The sequence below is a fragment of the Elephas maximus genome, chromosome 7 (genome assembly GCF_024166365.1).
Source record: "Elephas maximus indicus isolate mEleMax1 chromosome 7, mEleMax1 primary haplotype, whole genome shotgun sequence".
Classification (NCBI taxonomy): Eukaryota; Metazoa; Chordata; class Mammalia; order Proboscidea; family Elephantidae; genus Elephas; species Elephas maximus.
In genome coordinates this window covers 113,493,167-113,512,408 of record NC_064825.1, presented here as the reverse complement: position 1 = coordinate 113,512,408, position 19,242 = coordinate 113,493,167, and the positions used below count along the sequence as shown (strand labels likewise).

The window sequence follows — 19,242 nt, the reverse complement described above, 5'->3', positions numbered from 1 at the left end:
CATTTCAAATTACATTACCAACGAATATGGATTTTTTCCAGAACAGGCATGAGGGAATCTTAAGTGTTTCCGTTAAAGAATTCTGTTTCTGTTGTCAGACCTTAGTTGACTCCTGGCCGCATGACTTATTCATTCTATGAACTTAGACAAGGTGTTTTATTGTTCTTTTAATTTGTAATTGAATTTGTTTAATTTCTTATTGCCTAGGTACAATCTGACGATAATAATAGTATCAATTTCAATGGATGTTGTGAATATGAAGCAATATTGTACAGTAACATGTCATACATATTCCAGAAATGTTAATTATTCAGTGCACAATTGGAAATTGTAGCAGCTGTTCATATTTTGTAATAATAAAATAATCAAATCTGTATTGAAAATGTAACTCCACCTCTCTTTTCTCTCCCTCTCTCACTCTCTTCCTCCTTTCTTCTCTGTTAGACTCATTCACACACACACATTAACACACACTCACACAAGCACACACCCATACACACACACACACACACACACGAAACATATGCAATAAAATTGCCCTATGAAGACTAAACGAAAATAAAAATCTAAGATGCAAGCTTCACACAACAGTTCCAGATAGATGTATTTATTTATTTTTTAACTTACCTGAAAATGAAGATAAATACACCCAGTAAGGATGCAAAGATGAAGAGTGAATTCTAAACAGGGATGCGAAGCAACTTAGACCAGTCAAAGGAGAACCAGGAAGGAGCTCACCAGAAAGCCCTCCTAATATGATTCTCTTAGAAAACAAGGAGCAATTTAAGAAATTCCGCCTACATATGACCCTGGGGAAGCACATCTCTAGAGAAATAGTCAACTATTGAGTTATTTGTTTTGTTTTGTTTTATGACAGATTAGTACAAGTTTATTTTTCCCATTAGCTTATGTTATTCTGTATGGATCCCGGGGTCAAATGACAAAATTTGCTCTGAGTTTGCATCATACTAAAGCTGTCTGTGGGATTACTCAGTCTTCATATTCCAGTCCTGTGTTCTGTGCCACTTGGCTTTTCTAGTGAAAGATGAAGCAAGTGGAGAGCCCTATAGTTAAATGTATAGCTTACTAAAGCAGAAAGCAGCTATCTGCTTCAATTCCTTGTTTTATAATTTGGGAAAATAATAATAACTGATAAAAGAAAAATAATGCATTTATTGAATTTCATGCATCTGAGACACTGTGATCATTTAATTTAATTCTTATAACCGTCCCTTCAGGTAACTATTATTATTTCTATCTTCTGAAAAGAAACTGAAAGGTTGGCAGTTCAAATCCACCCAGAGTTGCCTCAGAAGAAAGTCCTGGTGATCTACTTCCAAAAATCAGCTGTTGAAAACCCCGTGATGAACCCTGACACACATGTGGCTGCCCTGAGTTAGAGCTGACTTCAGGGCAACTGGTCTTCGTTTGTTTGGTTTCATTTAGACTTCCATGCAGTTAAAAATTATAGTCTTTGTTAAATGCACAAAAATTAATATATCCAAATACAATCAAAAGCCAATTTTTTTTTCTCTGTGGTGATTTCCACTCTGCAACACTGAAGTGGTATTTAACACCCTCTTTCCCTTAAAGGATCCCTGGAGGCACAGTAGTTAATGGGTCAGCTGCTAACCAAAATTTCAGCAGTTCAAAACTACCACCCGAGCCTCTCCTTGGAAACCCTCTGGGGCAGCTCTATCCTGTTCCACAGGGTCACTGTGAGTCAGAATTGACTCGATGGCAGTAGGTTTTTCCTTGAAGAGATCCAAGACTCTGTCTTCCTTTGTAAAGTCTAGTGTAATTGCCAACTCGACTACTTGCATCAGAAATTTTGGACAGGCAGTTATCAAGTGGAAGAGCTGTGTGCTTCGGGAGAATCTAGTTCAAAGTGCAATCATGCTTCACCTTGAATTCCAAGACCCACTCATTTATTTACACAAATTCAGCTTCCAGAATGTAGTGCCTCTTAAAACGCTAATCAGAATCACAGCAAGAAAAAGAAGCATTTATCTACTATCACAAATAGGCTGAGACATGACCTTTGATATATATTAAAAATGGTTTGTATTCTCTTTTTTGTCCACTCTGTGCAAGTAACAGCCCTAAAGTGGACAGTGTTTTATTTGTTGCTCTCACTTTATGTAATCACTATGCCTCTGCAATAAGGTGTTTTAAAAAGATGCATCATCCAGAGTTCAGCTAGAAAAACAGAGCCAATAGTAAATACTGTGACAATAATGCGTTTATTCTAAAATTTGTTCTGTTGTACTTGGGGTCACCATGAGTTGAAGGCAACTCAACAGCAACTAATAACAACAACAGGGAACAAGATAAAACGAAAACACTGGTTGCTTGGGCAGAGGGGTGAATTCAAGGGTTGTTGAGAACCAATTTACCATCATCTTTAATGACTGTTATATTTGTGTACAACATGGTCATGTGGAGTCAAATGGACTTAAGCTGGTGAATTCATCAAGTTCAGTTATATCACCCCATGTTAAGAAACCTTTACATCTGATTCCTAACATCCTCATTTGTTGTTGTTGTTGTTAGGTGCCGTCGAGTCAGTTCCGACTCGTGGCAACTGTAGGTACAACAGAACTATGCGTCATCAAGACCTATGCTATCCTCACAATCATTGCTATGCTTGAGCCCATCATTTCAGCCACTGAGTCAATCATTCTCTCTGAGGGTCTTCCCCTTTTTTGTTGACCTTCTACTTTACCAAGCATGATGCTCTTCTCCTTCCTCATTACTGGGAACCCTGGTGGCGTAGTGATTAAGTGCTGTGGCTACTAACCAAAGAGTTGGCAGTTCGAATTCGCCAGGTGCTCCTTGGAAACTCTATGGGGCAGTTCTACTCTGTCCTATAGGAGCAACCAATATTGTTTTCTATATATTCATATCCTGACATATCAATTGCAAGACCTGTATTGATTTTAAATGTTTTCCACTAAATATTCCTCTTGACTCACTGCAGCGTGACATTCTGTGTTCTTCAGAACTATTTCTGAGGCACAAACATTGATGTGGAGGGAAGTAATCTTGTGAAAAGGAATTTGGCTAGAAGTTCTTGATGGACACGTGTTTTCAGAAGTGAGTTAACTGAACCTTCGAATACTTGATAGGAAGTACACACGCATAGTGCTTGTGTTGTAATTTTTTTCAATGTCTATTGCATGCCACCCCTACCCCCCCAATTGTTCAGATTCAGTCTTAACCTTCATTATCTCTGCCCCCAAGTTTTTGCACCTGGCACAGCAGTTAAAATGATTGACTTTTAACTAAAAGGTCAGAGCTTCTCCATGGGAGAAAGATGTGACAGTCTGCTTCCGTGGAGATTCTTGGAATCCTATGGGATAGCTAAGAGTGGTAATCTACTCGAAGGCACTGGGTTCTAGGCCACTGAAGGAACCCTATGGTGCAGTGGTTAAAGTGTAGGCTGCTAGCGAAAGGTCAGTGGTTCAAACCCACCAGCCACTCTGTGAGAGAAATGTAATGATTTACAGCCTAGGAAACCTTCTGGGGCAATTCTACTCTGTCCTACACAGTTGCTAGGAGTAGGAATAGACTTGAGAGCAGTGGGTTTGGTTTCTAGGTCACTGACTGCCTAGTTGCTCTTTCAGACTTGTCAGGCTACTGGCACAATTCACAAAACCTAAACAGAGAAAGGAAGTGAACTGTCGTTGGTGTAGAGGGCAATCTGGAGTTATAAATTTAAGTATAGTGGAAGAGGAATAAGGTAGTAAGCTAAAACGGCATGCCCTCCCAATATAAACATGTTGGTTAGTTCATATGACAGCTCATTTGGTCCTAACGGAAATTCTTAAATAAGAGCTTCTGCAAAATACTGATCAAGTTGACTACTATGAAAGAGAGCACATAGACACATACATATGTACATATATATGTAACAATATATAAAAAAATACACATATGTAATTAGCATAGATAGTTTTTTCTTCATGAAAAATTCAGTCTTATTAAAATATGACTGAATTAAATTAAAATTCAGTCAATTAAAATATGACATTCCCTTTTAGAAGCCCTTATAAAATAAATGATAAAGAAAATGAATAGGACTTGTAGCCTGACAAGGAACATTATAGTTTTGTACCTTCACAATCAACTTCAGCTCATTTTCCCTCTAAATATTTACCATCTTTCAAATCAAAGCTTTTAGACAATATTGCAAAGAACCATAGGATGGGGCCTCAGTTATACAGAAATGATTTTTAATTTTAAAATCAGATATGAAATGCATGATAAAGAACAAATGAGCATGGTAGAAATACTAAAGGAGGGATCAGCTAGTTTCGACTACCACCAAACCCAAAAGGAATAAACAAAAAAGCACAAAGAGTAAAAGAAAGAATAACCACATTTCTATATCTCCTCAAAATATTCTGAAAGTGACCTGTTGAAACCTACCTAAGAAAATACATTCTATATTCCAGAACACCAATAAGGTTGTGTCTTTACATTCTCGTAATCACTCTAAAAGCTGAGGTGATTGGTCAAGCCTCATTGGCATCATCATCTGTACTCCCCCATTTTGTATTTTTAGCTGTTATTATTAAAAAACCTACAATTCATTCATTCATCCCTTTTCACTAAGTACAGGTTATTGACATCAGTTACCTCAGTCAGTCTGTGGAAGCTTCACCTACATTCAGTGCCATCTGTCTTCCATTTGTATAAAGAAAAAGTGACTATAGAAATTTTTTCTCTCACTCCCCCCACCCCTCGTAATCACTAAAATCACATTAGTTTCTGTATATTTACCAATTCAGTTAATTTCATAAAGGTGGGAAATACAATATTTGTTTTTTTTGTGATTGACTCAATCCATTCAATGTAATGTCCTCTAGATTCCTCTACATTGTAAGATGTTCGGAGAACACATTTTTGTTTCTCACTGAGTAATACTCTGTTGTATGTACATACCACATTTGACTTATCCATTCATCCCTTGATGGCTACTTAGGTTGTCTTTTTTGCTATTGTAAATGGTTCTGCAATGAACATAGGTGTGCCTATGCCTGTTCATGTCACTTCTCTTAGACCCTTACGGTATACATTTAGAGTGAAATTGCTGGGTCTTATAGCAGCTCTAACTCTAGTTTCTTTTTTAATAAAATCAGATTTGTAACTTTCCCGTGAATCAAAGCCTAGATAGACTAGCTCCATCTTTTTTTTTTTTTGACTCTATAATTGAGCAGAGGTTTTAGCTCTTCAGGAATCCTAACTCCATGGGGCGTCTCTGTTCCAACTGGTCTCCTTGTGCACAGCTCATCACTGGTGTCCCATCTCCCATGCAGGTGATTATCTCTGAGGTTGTAACTTACCCTTAGTAGAGTTGCTGGCTTCAACACCCACTTACTCCCCCTAATTCTACTCTCAACCCATTTGAAATCTGTGAATTTCCATCATGCTCCTAAAAGCTAAGATATACTTTTAAAAGCATTAAAAAAAAAAACAAAATTATTATATCCTGTATATTTTTTAAATCTGTATTATATCTTGTATATTTATGTGTTTATGAGTCAGTAATTTGTATTATATGTAGTGTGCCATGCTGCTGGAAATAAAAGTCTTAGGTCTTTTACAATAAAAATAAATAATGGCAAACTTTTCTGCCGAGTTATATTTTAATTATCATTAACATGATTTTGTATATGTACCAGAATCGAAACCTGTTGCCACTGAGTCTATTCCGATTCATAGCGACCCTATAAGGCAGAGTAGAACTGCCTCACAGGGTTTCCAAGGCTGCACATCTTTACAGAAGCAGACTACAGCATCTTTCTCCTGTGGAGCAGCTGGTGGATGTGAACTGCTGACCTTTTGTTTAGCAGGTGAGCGCTGTGACACCAGAGCTCCCTGTATACGTCCATATAAACATAATTGAATATGTAACTATATAATTTAAACCATTATTATAAAACTAAAGCAAATTTATAAATTAAACAATCTTACAATGAAAAATTCAAAATAACATTAATGTAATGAAAAAAAGATTAATTTATCCCTTAATTCAATGGATTAATAGAGATGAACTATTTTGTTTAATCACTATGCTTGTTTCTGGAAGGAAATGAGCAAAAGCAAATGTGGGCTTTGTTCTCATGACATATATAAGCTGAGTATGTGAGATACATTAATGTACTAATCAGAAGGCTCATGAATGCAAAGTTGAACCTGTGATGAGTTCCCAAAAATAGCGACACATGGAATTTTAAGATTATATAATAATCATAATCATATCGTATGCCTTAACTCAGAAAATGTTCTCTGATATATAAAGGATGAGGAAAAAACATTCTGGGCAGAGCGAAGAACACATGTGAAACCCAAAAGAATGATAAATAACGTTCCATGTTAAGGGAGTAAAAGAGGCCAGAGAGACTGGAGTACAGATAGCTACTGGCGCAACATTTTGGGAGGTATTGGCGAGACACCCAGAAACCAAGCCACACAGAATGTTGTTGCCTACATTACAACGTTCTGTCTTTATCCTAAGTGAAATACTAAAGAACTTGTTTTGTGGAAATTAAATCACTCCTTACAAAATACAAGTGGTGCTGAATATTATGGCCCAGTTTCTATTACATGCCAAATAATTCCACAACCCACGGTTCCTGTGTGAGAAGCTCCTAGGATGGGGGAAGATTGATGGCAAGGACCTTCCACTAGAGCCGACAGAGAAAGAAAGGCTTCCACTGGAGATGATACCCTGAACTTGGACTGCCTGCCCACTAGACTAGGAGTAAATAAAATTTTCTTTGTTAAAGCCATCCACTTGTGGTATTTCCGTTATAGCAACACTAGATGACTAAGACAGCATCTCTGTCTATATTTGTGTGTCCGTGTATATATGTCATTTCTGTGTGTGTGTATCATTGGGACCACCTAGGTCTACATAGCTGTAGGCCCCTATGTATATGTATATATACGTAGTTGCTGTTGAATCAGCTATTACTTTTGGCAACCCCATGTGTGTCATAGTAGAGCTGTGCACTAAAATTTTTGTACCAATTTACATTCTCGCCAGCAGTATGTAAGTGTTTCAACCTCTCCAACATTCATTATTTTGTGTTTTTTGTATTAATGCTAGCCTTGTTGGAGTGAGATGGTATCTCATTGCAGTTTTGACTTGCATTTCTCTAATGGCTAATGGGAAACCATAGTGCCATGGTGGTTAAGTGCTGCGACTGCTAACCAAGATGTCGGCAGTTCGAATCCACCAGGTGCTCCTTGGAAACTCTATGGGGCAGTTCTACTCTGTCTTATAGTGTCGCTATAAGTCAGCAGTGTTTTTTTTTTTTTTTAATGGCTAATGATCCTGAGCATTTCCTCATGTATCTGTTAGCTGCCTGAATGCCTTTATTGGTAAAGTGTCTGTTCAGATGCTTTGTACATTTTTTAATCTTGTAGATTTTAGAGATTAGACCCCGATCATAGCCAAAAAAATTTTCCCAGTCTGTAGGTTGTCTTTTTACTCTTTTGGTGATGTCTTTGGATGAACACAAGTGATTAATTTTTAGAAGTGTTCATTTATCTAGTTTATTTTCTGGTGTTGGTGCATTGTCGTGGTTTGTATTCTGTTTATGCCAAATGTTAGGGCTCCTAGTGTTATCCCTATTTTTTCTTCCATCGTCTTTATTGATTTTGATTTTATATTTATGTCTTTGATCCATTTTAAGTTAGTTTTTGTGCATGGTGTGAGGTATGGGATTTTTTCTTTTTTTGTAGATGGATATCTAGTTATGCCAGCGCCATTTATTAAGGAGACTGGCATTTCCTCATTTAACAGACTTTGGGCCTTTGTCAAATATCAGCTGCTCTTAAGTAGATGAATTTACCTCTGGATTCTCAGTTCTGTTCCATTGGTCTATGTATCTGTTGTTGTACCAGTATCAGCCTGTTATGACCACTGTGGAGGTATAATAGGTTCTAAAATCTGATAGTGTGAGGGCTTCCACTTTCTACCTCTGTGATGTTGATGAGGTGGGATTATTGGAATTTATGTTAATGAGATAGGACTCATTCTGCAAAATTAAATTGTGTTTTATGTCAATCTATTCTGAGATATAAAAGAGAGAAAACATCAGAGAAATAGGGGGACATCCTACCACCAAGAAAGTGGAAACCGGAGGAGAGCAGGTAATTTGTACCTGAGGTCCCTGCACTGAAAAACTCCTAGGACAGGGGAAAATTGATGACAAGGACCTTCCCCTAGAGTTGACAGAAAGAGAAAGCTGTTGCCTAGAGTTGGTACCATGCATTTGGACTTCCAGCCTCATCGACTGTGAGAGAATAAATGTTTCTTTGTTAAAGCCATCTGCTTGTGGTATTTCTGTTATAGCAGCACTAGATAACTAAGATACTACCTATATGAAAAAGTTCAATTTCTGTATTTGTAAACTATGTCTGGAGCACCTTTTCAACTAATTAATTTGTTTTTAGTTAATCTTCACTATTTAACTTCAACACAAATATGCCAATCTAGTTTTTTTCTTTCCCATTTTCAGTCTCTCTCTCTCTTTTTGTTCTTTTCAGTGCATTGAAAGTGTCTTAAGTTTAATGTTCCTCTGTACTGGGCGATAACCTCCTGCCAAACAAATATCCGTGAAGCATAGAAGACAAAATGAACTCAATTTTATTTCGCTAAACATGTTCTGGTGATTACTTTGTTCATGGCTTCTTTCACGTCTTTGTTCCTCAGACTGTAGATCATGGGATTCAGCATGGGGATCACTGTGGTATAAAACACAGCCACCATTTTCCCCTGCTCCACGGACTCCTCAGTGGGACGTCTGAGATACATGAAGATAAGAGTCCCATAAAATATGATGACAGCTGTCAGATGGGACCCACAGGTGGAGAAGGCCTTCCGCCTCCCTTCTGCTGAACGCATCCGTAGAATGGCAATGAGAATGAATAGATAAGAGATGATAATTATAGGCAAAGAAAATGTAAAGTTAATGCCCGCAGGTATGATCATTGTATATTCTTTTACATAGGTCCCAGCACAGGCCATTTTGATGAGGGGTGGGTCTGCACAGTAGAAGTGGTTGATTTCAATTTTCCCACAGAAGTACAAGCCATAAGTCCATAATGTTGCTGCAAGACTAGTCAGAAAGCCATATATGTAAGGGAATGAAATCAGTCGAACACAGACAACCCTTGACATTTTGCTGCCATAGAGTAGAGGATTGCCAATGGCCATGCATCTGTCAAAGGCCATGACAGCAAGAATAAAAATTTCTAGATGGGCAAGGGCAATAAAGAAAAAACACTGCACTAAACAACCAGAATAAGAAATTATTTTTGTCTCTGACAAAAGGTTTTCCAACATTTTAGGGGTGACGTTGGAAGAAAACCAAATGTCAACAAATGACAAATGACTGAGGAAAAAGTACATGGGGCTGTTAAGCTGTGGACTGACTTTAATTAACATGATCATGCCAATATTGCCTACCATGGTGATAACATAGACCATGAGAAACACGATGAAGAAGAGAATTCTCCATTCCTGACGACTGGTTAATCCCAAAAGAATAAACTCTGTTACGTGGGTGAAATTGAGCATCTTAACACTGCTTAAGCCTTAGGTTAGTTACAAAGCTCTGTCATTATCTGAAAGGAAAAAAAATGGGGAAAAAAAATGGGAATTGTTCATTTATTCAGTTATAGCTTAACTCATGTCCCATTCATTGTCAACCTTATTAAATATCTGACTGTACTTTGCCATTTTTTTTTTCAAATCTTTTTTGAACACCTACTATGTAACACGCTCTCTGAAGGTCACTGTTTTAATAAATATTTCATCAGAATTATACAAAATATTGTGATTGAACATGGTAGTACTAATTATTTCAGCATCCTAATTTCCATGACTACTTCTTAAAAATCCCTTATTGCAATGCTGTTTGTTACTTTCATATTTTTGAGATATTAATGAAAAGTTGTAGACCTCTATTCAAGGGAACTCAGAAATCTCATTTACCTCTTGTCGTTTTTTTCATTTTAAGAATATTATCCCTTATTAAGATGGAAGGCAAGGAAAGAAATAATTTATCAGCCCTAAATGTCAGATAATCTAACCCCAAACCACCACTCATTTAAGTTGAAGGATAAACAATAGCCATCACCACGATGTATAAAAAGGTGTGTCATGTATATGCATTTATACGTGGCGACCCCGTGTGTTACAGAGTAGAACTGCACTCCATAGTGTTTTCAAGGCTGACTTTTTGCAAGCAGGTCACCAAAACTTTTTTCTGAGGTGCCTCTGGGTGAGTTTGAACCAATAACTTTTGATTAATAGTTGAACACTTAAGCATTTGTGCCACCCAGAGGCTCACATATTATGCATGTTCTGTGGATATGGGCTCCCCTCCACATCTTATATAAAATTATAATCCGCTAGTTGTGTGTGTAGTTATAATCCATGGATCCCTGATATCACAATGGTTAAATCACTCAGCTGCAAAACCAAAAGGTCAGTGTTTTGAACCCACCTCCTAGTCCGTGGGAGAAAGATGTGGCACTCTGCTTCCATAAAGATTTATAGCTTTGGAAGTTCTACTCTGTCCTACACGGTTGCTATGAGTGGGAATTGACTTGAGGGGAGTGGGTTTTGTTTGTTTGGTTTAGAAATAATCCACTGCTATCTTCCAGAGAGTCAAAAATAAATGAGAAAAGGAGATTAATGCCATTTTTAATGCAAGTATTTATGTAAATAAATACTTACAAAATGTGTGATATATTCTTACAGAGTTATAAACCAGAAAACCAGACCTGTTACCGTTGAGTCGATTCCAACTCACAGCAACCCTATAGGACAGAGTAGAACTGATCCATAGGGTTTCCAAGGAGGGGTTGGTGGATTGGAACTGCCAAGCTCTTTAGCCACTGCACAACCTGGGCTCCTGCAGAGTTATAAAAATATATATATAAATATTAAAAAAGTATATAAAATATATATAGTGGGATCCGGGGCCAAGATGGCGGACTAGGTGGACGCTACCGCGGAACCCTCTTGCAACAAAGACTCGGAAAAACAAGGGAATCGATCACATACATAACAATCTACGAACTCTGAACAACAAGCACAGACTTAGAGACGGAAAACGAACAAATACGGGCAGACAGCGACTGTTTTCAGAACCAGGAGCCAGTGCACCAGGCAGGTGACCTTCGGAGCCCGATCTGGGGCAGAGCCCAGGGGGGCAGATGGCACAGAAAGGGGGCCCACCCTTTCCCCCCCGAACCCATCCCGGGAGGAAGTTTAGCAGGTTGGCGCGGGCGGCGTAGAGGCGCAGCCGGAGGGAGAAGCACCCGGGAGGCAGTGACTGATCTGGGAGGGGGGAGAACAGCGTCCCAGCTGGGGTGCCGTCCCGCCGGGAGTTAGGCGAGAAGCCGACGGGGCACGAGCGGGGGGGGGTCAACTATATTTCCCTAAAGTGACCCCAGGGCGGGGCCCACATGTTCGTGCGGGACGACGCACACCCAGTCCGCGTGTGTGGCGTGACACACCAGAGGGAGAAATCCCCGGAAGTGTCTGGTCTCAAAGCAGGGAAAGCAGCATCCCAGACGGGAAGCCATTCCGCTGGGATCTGGGCACGCGCGCATGCGCATGCGCAGGCGGGGCATGAGCGCGGGGTCCATTTTCATTACCCTGAATTGACGCAGGGGGCGGGACCACCTGGTCGTGCGAGTGACGCCCTCCCAGTTTGCGCGAGAGGTGTGGCACACCGGAAGGAGAAGTCCCCGGGAGGAAGTGATTGGTCCCGAAGCGCGGACAGCAGCGTCCCAGACGGGGTGCCGTCCTGCTGGGACTTGGGCACGCGCACGAGCGGGGCTTGAGCGCGGGGTCCATTTTTATTACCCTGAATTGACCCAGGGGGCGGGCCCACCTGGCCGTGCAGGTGACGCCAACCCAGTTTGCGCGAGAGGTGCGGCGCTCCGGAAGGAGAAGTCCCCAGGAGGAAGTGACTGGTTCCGGAACGGAGAAAGCAGCGTCTCAACCCGGAAGTCATCCCGCTGGGATTTGGACGCACGCACGGGCGGGGCGTGACCGCGGGACCCAATTATAATCGCCTGAATAGACCCTGGGGCCGGGCCCACCAGTTCGTGCGGGAAACGCCCACCCAGTGCCCACGAGCGGTGCCGCACACTGGAGGAAGTCCCCAGGAGGAAGTGACTGGTTTCCGAGCAAGGAAAGCAGTGTCCTAGCCAGGGACCCGTCCAGCCCGGATTTTGGCGAACGGGGGCGGAGCGTGAACGTGGTGTTCAGCTCTATATTCTGTGGTGCTACACTCCTAGCTCTCAGATCCCTCCCCCACCCTCCCCAGGCGACCCCATTAACATCTGAATACCCGGAGCCAGAGAGAGAATTCAGATAGGGATCTGACTGCATTTTTTTTTAGCCGACTACTTGGAAAATCTAGTTTCCCAGTGATGGCTCGGAGACAGCAGTCCATATCAAACCACATAAAGAAACAGACCATGACAGCTTCTCCAACCCCCCGAACAAAAGAATCAAAATCTTTCCCAAATGAAGATACAATCCTGGAATTATCAGATACAGAATATAAAAAACTAATTTACAGAATGCTTAAAGATATCACAAATGAAATTAGGATAAATGCAGAAAAAGCCAAGGAACACACTGATAAAACTGTTGAAGAACTCAAAAAGATTATTCAAGAACATAGTGGAAAAATTAACAAGTTGCAAGAATCCATAGAGCAACAGCATGTAGAAATCCAAAAGATTAACAATAAAATTACAGAATTTGACAACGCAATAGAAAGTCAGAGGAGCAGACTCGAGCAATTAGAATGTAGACTGGGACTTCTGGAGGACCAGGGAAACAACACCAACATAGCTGAAAAAAAATCAGATAAAAGAATTAAAAAAAATGAAGAAACCCTAAGAATCATGTGGGACTCTATCAAGAAGGATAACTTGCGAGTGATTGGAGTCCCAGGGGGGACAGAAAACACAGAGAAAATAGTTGAAGAACTCCTGACAGAAAACTTCCCTGACATCATGAAAGACGAAAGGATATCTATCCAAGATGCTCATCGAACCCCATTTAAGATTGATACAAAAAGAAAAACACCAAGACACATCATCATCAGACTTGCCAAAACCAAAGACAAACAGAAAATTTTAAAAGCAGCCAGGGAGAAAAGAAGGGTTTCCTTCAAGGGAGAATCAATAAGAATAAGTTCAGACTACTCAGCAGAAACCATGCAGGCAAGAAGGGAATGGGACGACATATACAGAGCACTGAATGAGAAAAACTGCCAACCAAGGATCCTATATCCAGCAAAACTCTCTCTGAAATATGAAGGAGAAATTAAGATATTTACAGATAAACACAAGTTTAGAGAATTTGCAAAAACTAAGCCAAGACTGCAAGAAATGCTAAAGGAGATTGTTTGGCCTGATGACCAATAATATCAGGTACCAGCACAATACAAGGTCACAAAACAGAACGTCCTGATATCAACGCAACTCAAACAGGGAAAGCACAAAAACAAACAAATTAAGACTAATTCTAAAAAATAAATAAATAAACAAAATAATACACACAACAGGAAATCATGGAAATCAATAGATAAACGATCACAATAATCAAAAAGAGGGACTAAATATAGGAGGCATTGAACTGCCAGATGGAGAGTGATACAAGGCGAAATAGAAGGATACAAGTTAGGGTTTTACTTAGAAAAATAGGGGTAAATAAAAAGGTAACCACAAAAAGGAATATCAATCCCATAACTCAAGATAAAAGCCAAGAAAAACGTAACGACTCAATAAACACAAAGTTAAACATTATGAAAATGAGGATCTCACAAGCTACTAAGAAAAACGTCTCAGCACAAAAAGAGCATGTGGAAAAATGAAATGGCCAACAACACACATGAAAAGGCATCAAAATGACAGCACTAAAAACTTACTTATCTATAATTACACTGAATGTAAATGGACTAAATGCACCAATAAAGAGACAGAGAGTCACGGACTGGATAAAAAAACATGATCCATCTATATGCTGCCTACAAGAGACACACCTTAGACTTAGAGACACAAACAAACTAAAACTCAAAGGATGGAAAAAAAATATATCAAGCAAACAATAAGCAAAAAAGAAGAGGAGTAGCAATATTAATTTCTGACAAAATAGACTTTAGACTTAAATCCGCCACAAAGGATAAAGAAGGACACTATATAATGATAAAAGGGACAATTGATCAGGAAGATATAACCATATTAAATATTTATGCACCTAATGACAGGGCTGCAAGATACATAAATCAAATTTTAACAGAATTGAAAAGTGAGATAGACACCTCCACATATATAGTAGGAGACCTCAACACACCACTTTCGGAGAAGGACAGGACATCCAGTAAGAAGCTCAATAGAGACACGGAAGACCTACTTACAACAATCAACCAACTTGACCTCATTGACTTATACAGAACTCTCCACCCAACTGCTGCAAAATATACTTTTTTTTCTAGCGCACATGGAACATTCTCTAGAATAGACCACATATTAGGGCATAAAACAAATCTTTCCAGAATCCAAAACATCGAAATATTACAAAGCATCTTCTCAGACCACAAGGCAATGAAACTAGAAATCAATAACAGAAAAACTAGGGAAAAGAAATCAAATACTTGGAAAATGAACAATACCCTCCTGAAAAAAGACTGGGTTATAGAAGACATCAAGGAGGGAATAAGGAAATTCTTAGAAAGCAACGAGAATGAAAATACTTCCTATCAAAACCTCTGGGACACAGCAAAGGCAGTGCTCAGAGGCCAATTTATATCGATAAATGCACACATACAAAAAGAAGAAAGAGCCAAAATCAGAGAACTGTCCCGACAACTTGAACAAATAGAAAGTGAGCAACAAACGAATCCATCAGGCACCCGAAGAAAACAAATAATAAAAATTAGAGCTGAACTAAATGAATTAGAGAACAGAAAAACAATTGAAAGAATTAACAAAGCCAAAAGCTGGTTCTTTGAAAAAATTAACAAAATTGATAAACCATTGGCTAGACTGACTAAAGAAAAACAGGAAAGGAAACAAATAACCTGAATAAGAAACGAGAAGGACCACATCACAACAGAACCAAATGAAATCAAAAGAATCATATCAGATTACTACATAAAATTGTACTCTAACAAATTTGAAAACCTAGAAGAAATGGATAAATTCTTAGAACAATACTACTTACCTAAACTAACACATTCAGAAGTAGAACAACTAAATAGACCCATAACAAAAAAAGAGATTGAAACGGTAATCAAAAAACTCCCAGCAAAAAAAAGTCCTGGCCCAGATGGCTTCACTGCAGAGTTCTACCAAACCTTCAGAGAAGACTTAACACCATTACTATTGAAGGTATTTCAAAGTATAGAAAAAGATGGAATACTACCCAACTCATTCTATGAAGCTACCATCTCCCTGATACCAAAACCAGGTAAAGACATTACAAAAAAAGAAAATTTTAGACCTATATCCCTCATGAACATAGATGCAAAAATCCTCAACAAAATTCTAGCCAATAGAATCCAACAACACATCAAAAAAACAATACACCCTGATCAAATGGGATTTATACCAGGTATGCAAGGCTGGTTTAATATCAGAAAAACCATTAATGTAATCCATCACATAAATAAAACAAAAGATAAAAACCACATGATCTTATCAATAGATGCAGAAAAGGCATTTGACAAAGTTCAACACCCATTTATGATAAAAACTCTCACCAAAATAGGAATTGAAGGAAAATTCCTCAACATAATAAAGGGCATATATGCAAAGCCAACAGCCAATATCACTCTAAATGGAGAGAACCTGAAAGCATTTCCCTTGAGAACGGGAACCAGACAAGGATGCCCTTTATCACCGCTCTTATTCAACATCGTACTTGAAGTCCTAGCCAGGGCAATTAGGCTAGACAAAGAAATAAAGGGTATCCAGATTGGTAAGGAGGAAGTAAAGCTATCACTATTTGCAGATGACATGATCGTATACATGGAAAACCCTAAGAAATCCTCCAGAAAACTACTGAAACTAATAGAAGAGTTTGGAAGAGTCTCAGGATATAAAATAAACATACAAAAATCACTTGGATTCCTCTACATCAACAAAAAGAATACCGAAGAGGAAATAACCAAATCAATACCATTCACAGTAGCCCCCAAGAAGATAAAATACCTAGGAATAAATCTTACCAAGGATGTAAAAGACCTATACAAAGAAAACTATAAAACTCTGCTACAAGAAATTCAAAAGGACACACTTAAGTGGAAAAACATACCCTGCTCATGGATAGGAAGACTTAACATAGTAAAAATGTCTATTCTACCAAAAGCCATTTATACATATAACACACTTCCAATCCAAATACCAATGTCATACTTTAAGGGAATAGAGAAACAAATCACTAATTTCATATGGAAAGGAAAGAACCCCCGGATAAGCAAAACATTACTGAAAAAGAAGAAGAAAGTGGGAGGCCTCACCCTACCTGATTTCAGAACCTATTATATAGCTACAGTAGCCAAAACAGCCTGGTACTGGTACAACAACAGGCACATAGACCAATGGAACAGAATTGAGAATCCAGATATAAATCCATCCATTTATGAGCAGCTGATATTTGACAAAGGACCAGTGTCAGTCAATTGGGGAAATAATAGTCTTTTTAACAAATGGTGCTGGCATACCTGGATATCCATTTGCAAAAGAATGAAACAGGACCCATACCTCACACCATGCACAAAAACTAACTCCAGGTGGATCAAAGACCTAAACATAAAGACTAAAACGATAAAAATCATGGAAGAAAAAATAGGATCTACCCTAGGAGCCCTAATACAGGGCATAAACAGAATACAAAACATTACCAAAAATGATGAAGAGAAACCAGATAACTGGGAGCTCCTAAAAATCAAACACCTATGCTCATCTAAAGACTTCACCAAAAGAGTAAAAAGATCACCTACAGACTGGGAAAGAATATTCAGCTATGACATCTCAGACCAGCGCCTGATCTCTAAAATCTACATGACTCTGTCAAAACTCAACCACAAAAAGACAAACAACCCAATCAAGAAGTGGGCAAAGGATATGAACACACATTTCACTAAGGAAGATATTCAGGCAGCCAACAGATACATGAGAAAATGCTCTCGATCATTAGCCATTAGAGAAATGCAAATTAAAACTACGATGAGATTCCATCTGACACCAACTAGACTGGCATTAATTCAAAAAACACAAAATAATAAATGTTGGAGAGGCTGCGGAGAGATTGGAACTCTCATACACTGCTGTTGGGAATGTAAAATGGTACAACCACTTTGGAAATCCATCTGGCGTTATCTTAAACAGTTAGAAATAGAACTACCATACTACCCAGAAATCCCACTCCTCGGAATATACCCTAAAGATACAAGAGCCTTCACACAAACAGATATATGCACACCCATGTTTATTGCAGCTCTGTTTACAATAGCAAAAAGCTGGAAGCAACCAAGATGTCCATCAACGGACGAATGGGTAAATAAATTGTGGTATATTCACACAATGGAATACTACGCATTGATAAAGAACAGTGACGAATCTCTGAAACATTTCATAACATGGAGGAATCTGGAAGGCATTATGCTGAGCTAAATGAGTCAGTTGCAAAAGGACAAATATTGTATAAGACCACTATTATAAGATCTTGAGAAATAGAAAAAACGGAGAAGAAGACATACTTATGTGGTTACAAAGGGGGGAGGGAGGGAGGGAGGGAGGGAGGGAGAGGGCTTTTTATTGATCAATCTGTAGATGGGAACTGCTTTGGGTGAAGGGAAAAACAACACTCAAAACAAGGAAGGTCAGCCTAATTGGACTGGATTAAAAGTAAAGAGGTTTCCGAGATAAAATGAAAGCTTCAAAGGTCAGCGAAGCAGGGGCTGGGGTCTGGGGAACTTGGTTTGAGGGGACTTCTAAGTCAATGGGCAAAACAATTCTATTACGAAAACACTCTGCATCCCACTTTGAATTGTGGCGCCTGGGGTCCTAAATGCCAACAAGCCGCCATCTAAAATACATTAATTGGTCTCAACCCACCGGGAGCAAAGGCAAAGGAAGAACACCAAGGTCACACGACAACTAAGAACCCAAGAGACAGAAAGGGCCACATGACCAGAGACCTACATTATCCTGAGACCAGAAGAACTAGTTGGTGCCCGGCCACAATCGATGTCTGCCCTGTCAGGGAACACAACAGACAACTCCTGAGGGAGCAGGAGACCAACGGGATACAGACCCCAAATTCTCATTAAAAGACCACACCTAATGGTATGATTGCGAATAGAGGAATCCCAGAGACAATGCTCCCCAGAACTTCTGATGGCACAGGACAGGAACCATCCCCGAAGACAAATCATCAGGCATGAAAAGGACTGGTCAGTGGCAGGGAGAGAGATACTGATGAAGAGTGAGCTAATTAAATCAGGTGGACACGGGAGAGTGTGTTGGCAACTCTAGACTGGAGGGGGGATGGGAAGATAGAGAGAGAGGGAAGATGGTAAAATTGGCATGAAACGAGAGACTGTAAGGGCTGACTCAATAGGGGGAGAGCAAGTGGGAGAAGGGAATAAGATGTATGTAAACCTACATGTGACAGACTGATTGGAATGGTAAATGTTCACTTGAAGCTTAATAAAAATTAAAAAAAAAAAATATGTATATATATATATATATATGTAGTGGGCATAAATTGGGAAATGATTGACTATACTTGGGGACCCAGAGGAGTTCTGGAAAGTTTCTTTAAAATTTTGTAAATGTGTTCTCAAATATAATCTGTATTCTGTGAATCATTTCCTAGAAGATTGTTTCTAAAATTATATTCCTAGGAAAACACTAGCACCTGGAGTGATGTTAATAGAAGTTATAGAGAAACACACACACACACACACACACACACAAGTGTTCCTTAATAAGATAATAGTGAGAAATCTCCATGCTCTATCCAGCCTCTTAGAGATACGCATCCACCCTTGTAAAGTCAAATTATGATAAGTTCTGTGTGAAAGCATTCTGTTATATTAAGTCTACCCAGCATTTGCTTAATTTGAAAATTTTAAACACACACAGAGATTTCATCACCATCAACGAATATTTATGTTTTATAGA

The 19,242-nt window shown here is 39.1% G+C and overlaps 1 protein-coding gene across 1 annotated transcript; it reads right to left on the bottom strand.

Moving 5' to 3' along the window:
• Positions 1–8,662: 8,662 nt before the first annotated feature.
• LOC126080751 (olfactory receptor 5M3-like) lies at positions 8,663–9,595 on the bottom strand. Its single transcript, XM_049891927.1, has one exon. It carries the CDS (start codon positions 9,593–9,595, stop codon positions 8,663–8,665), a length of 933 nt encoding a protein of 310 aa, XP_049747884.1.
• Positions 9,596–19,242: the final 9,647 nt, after the last annotated feature.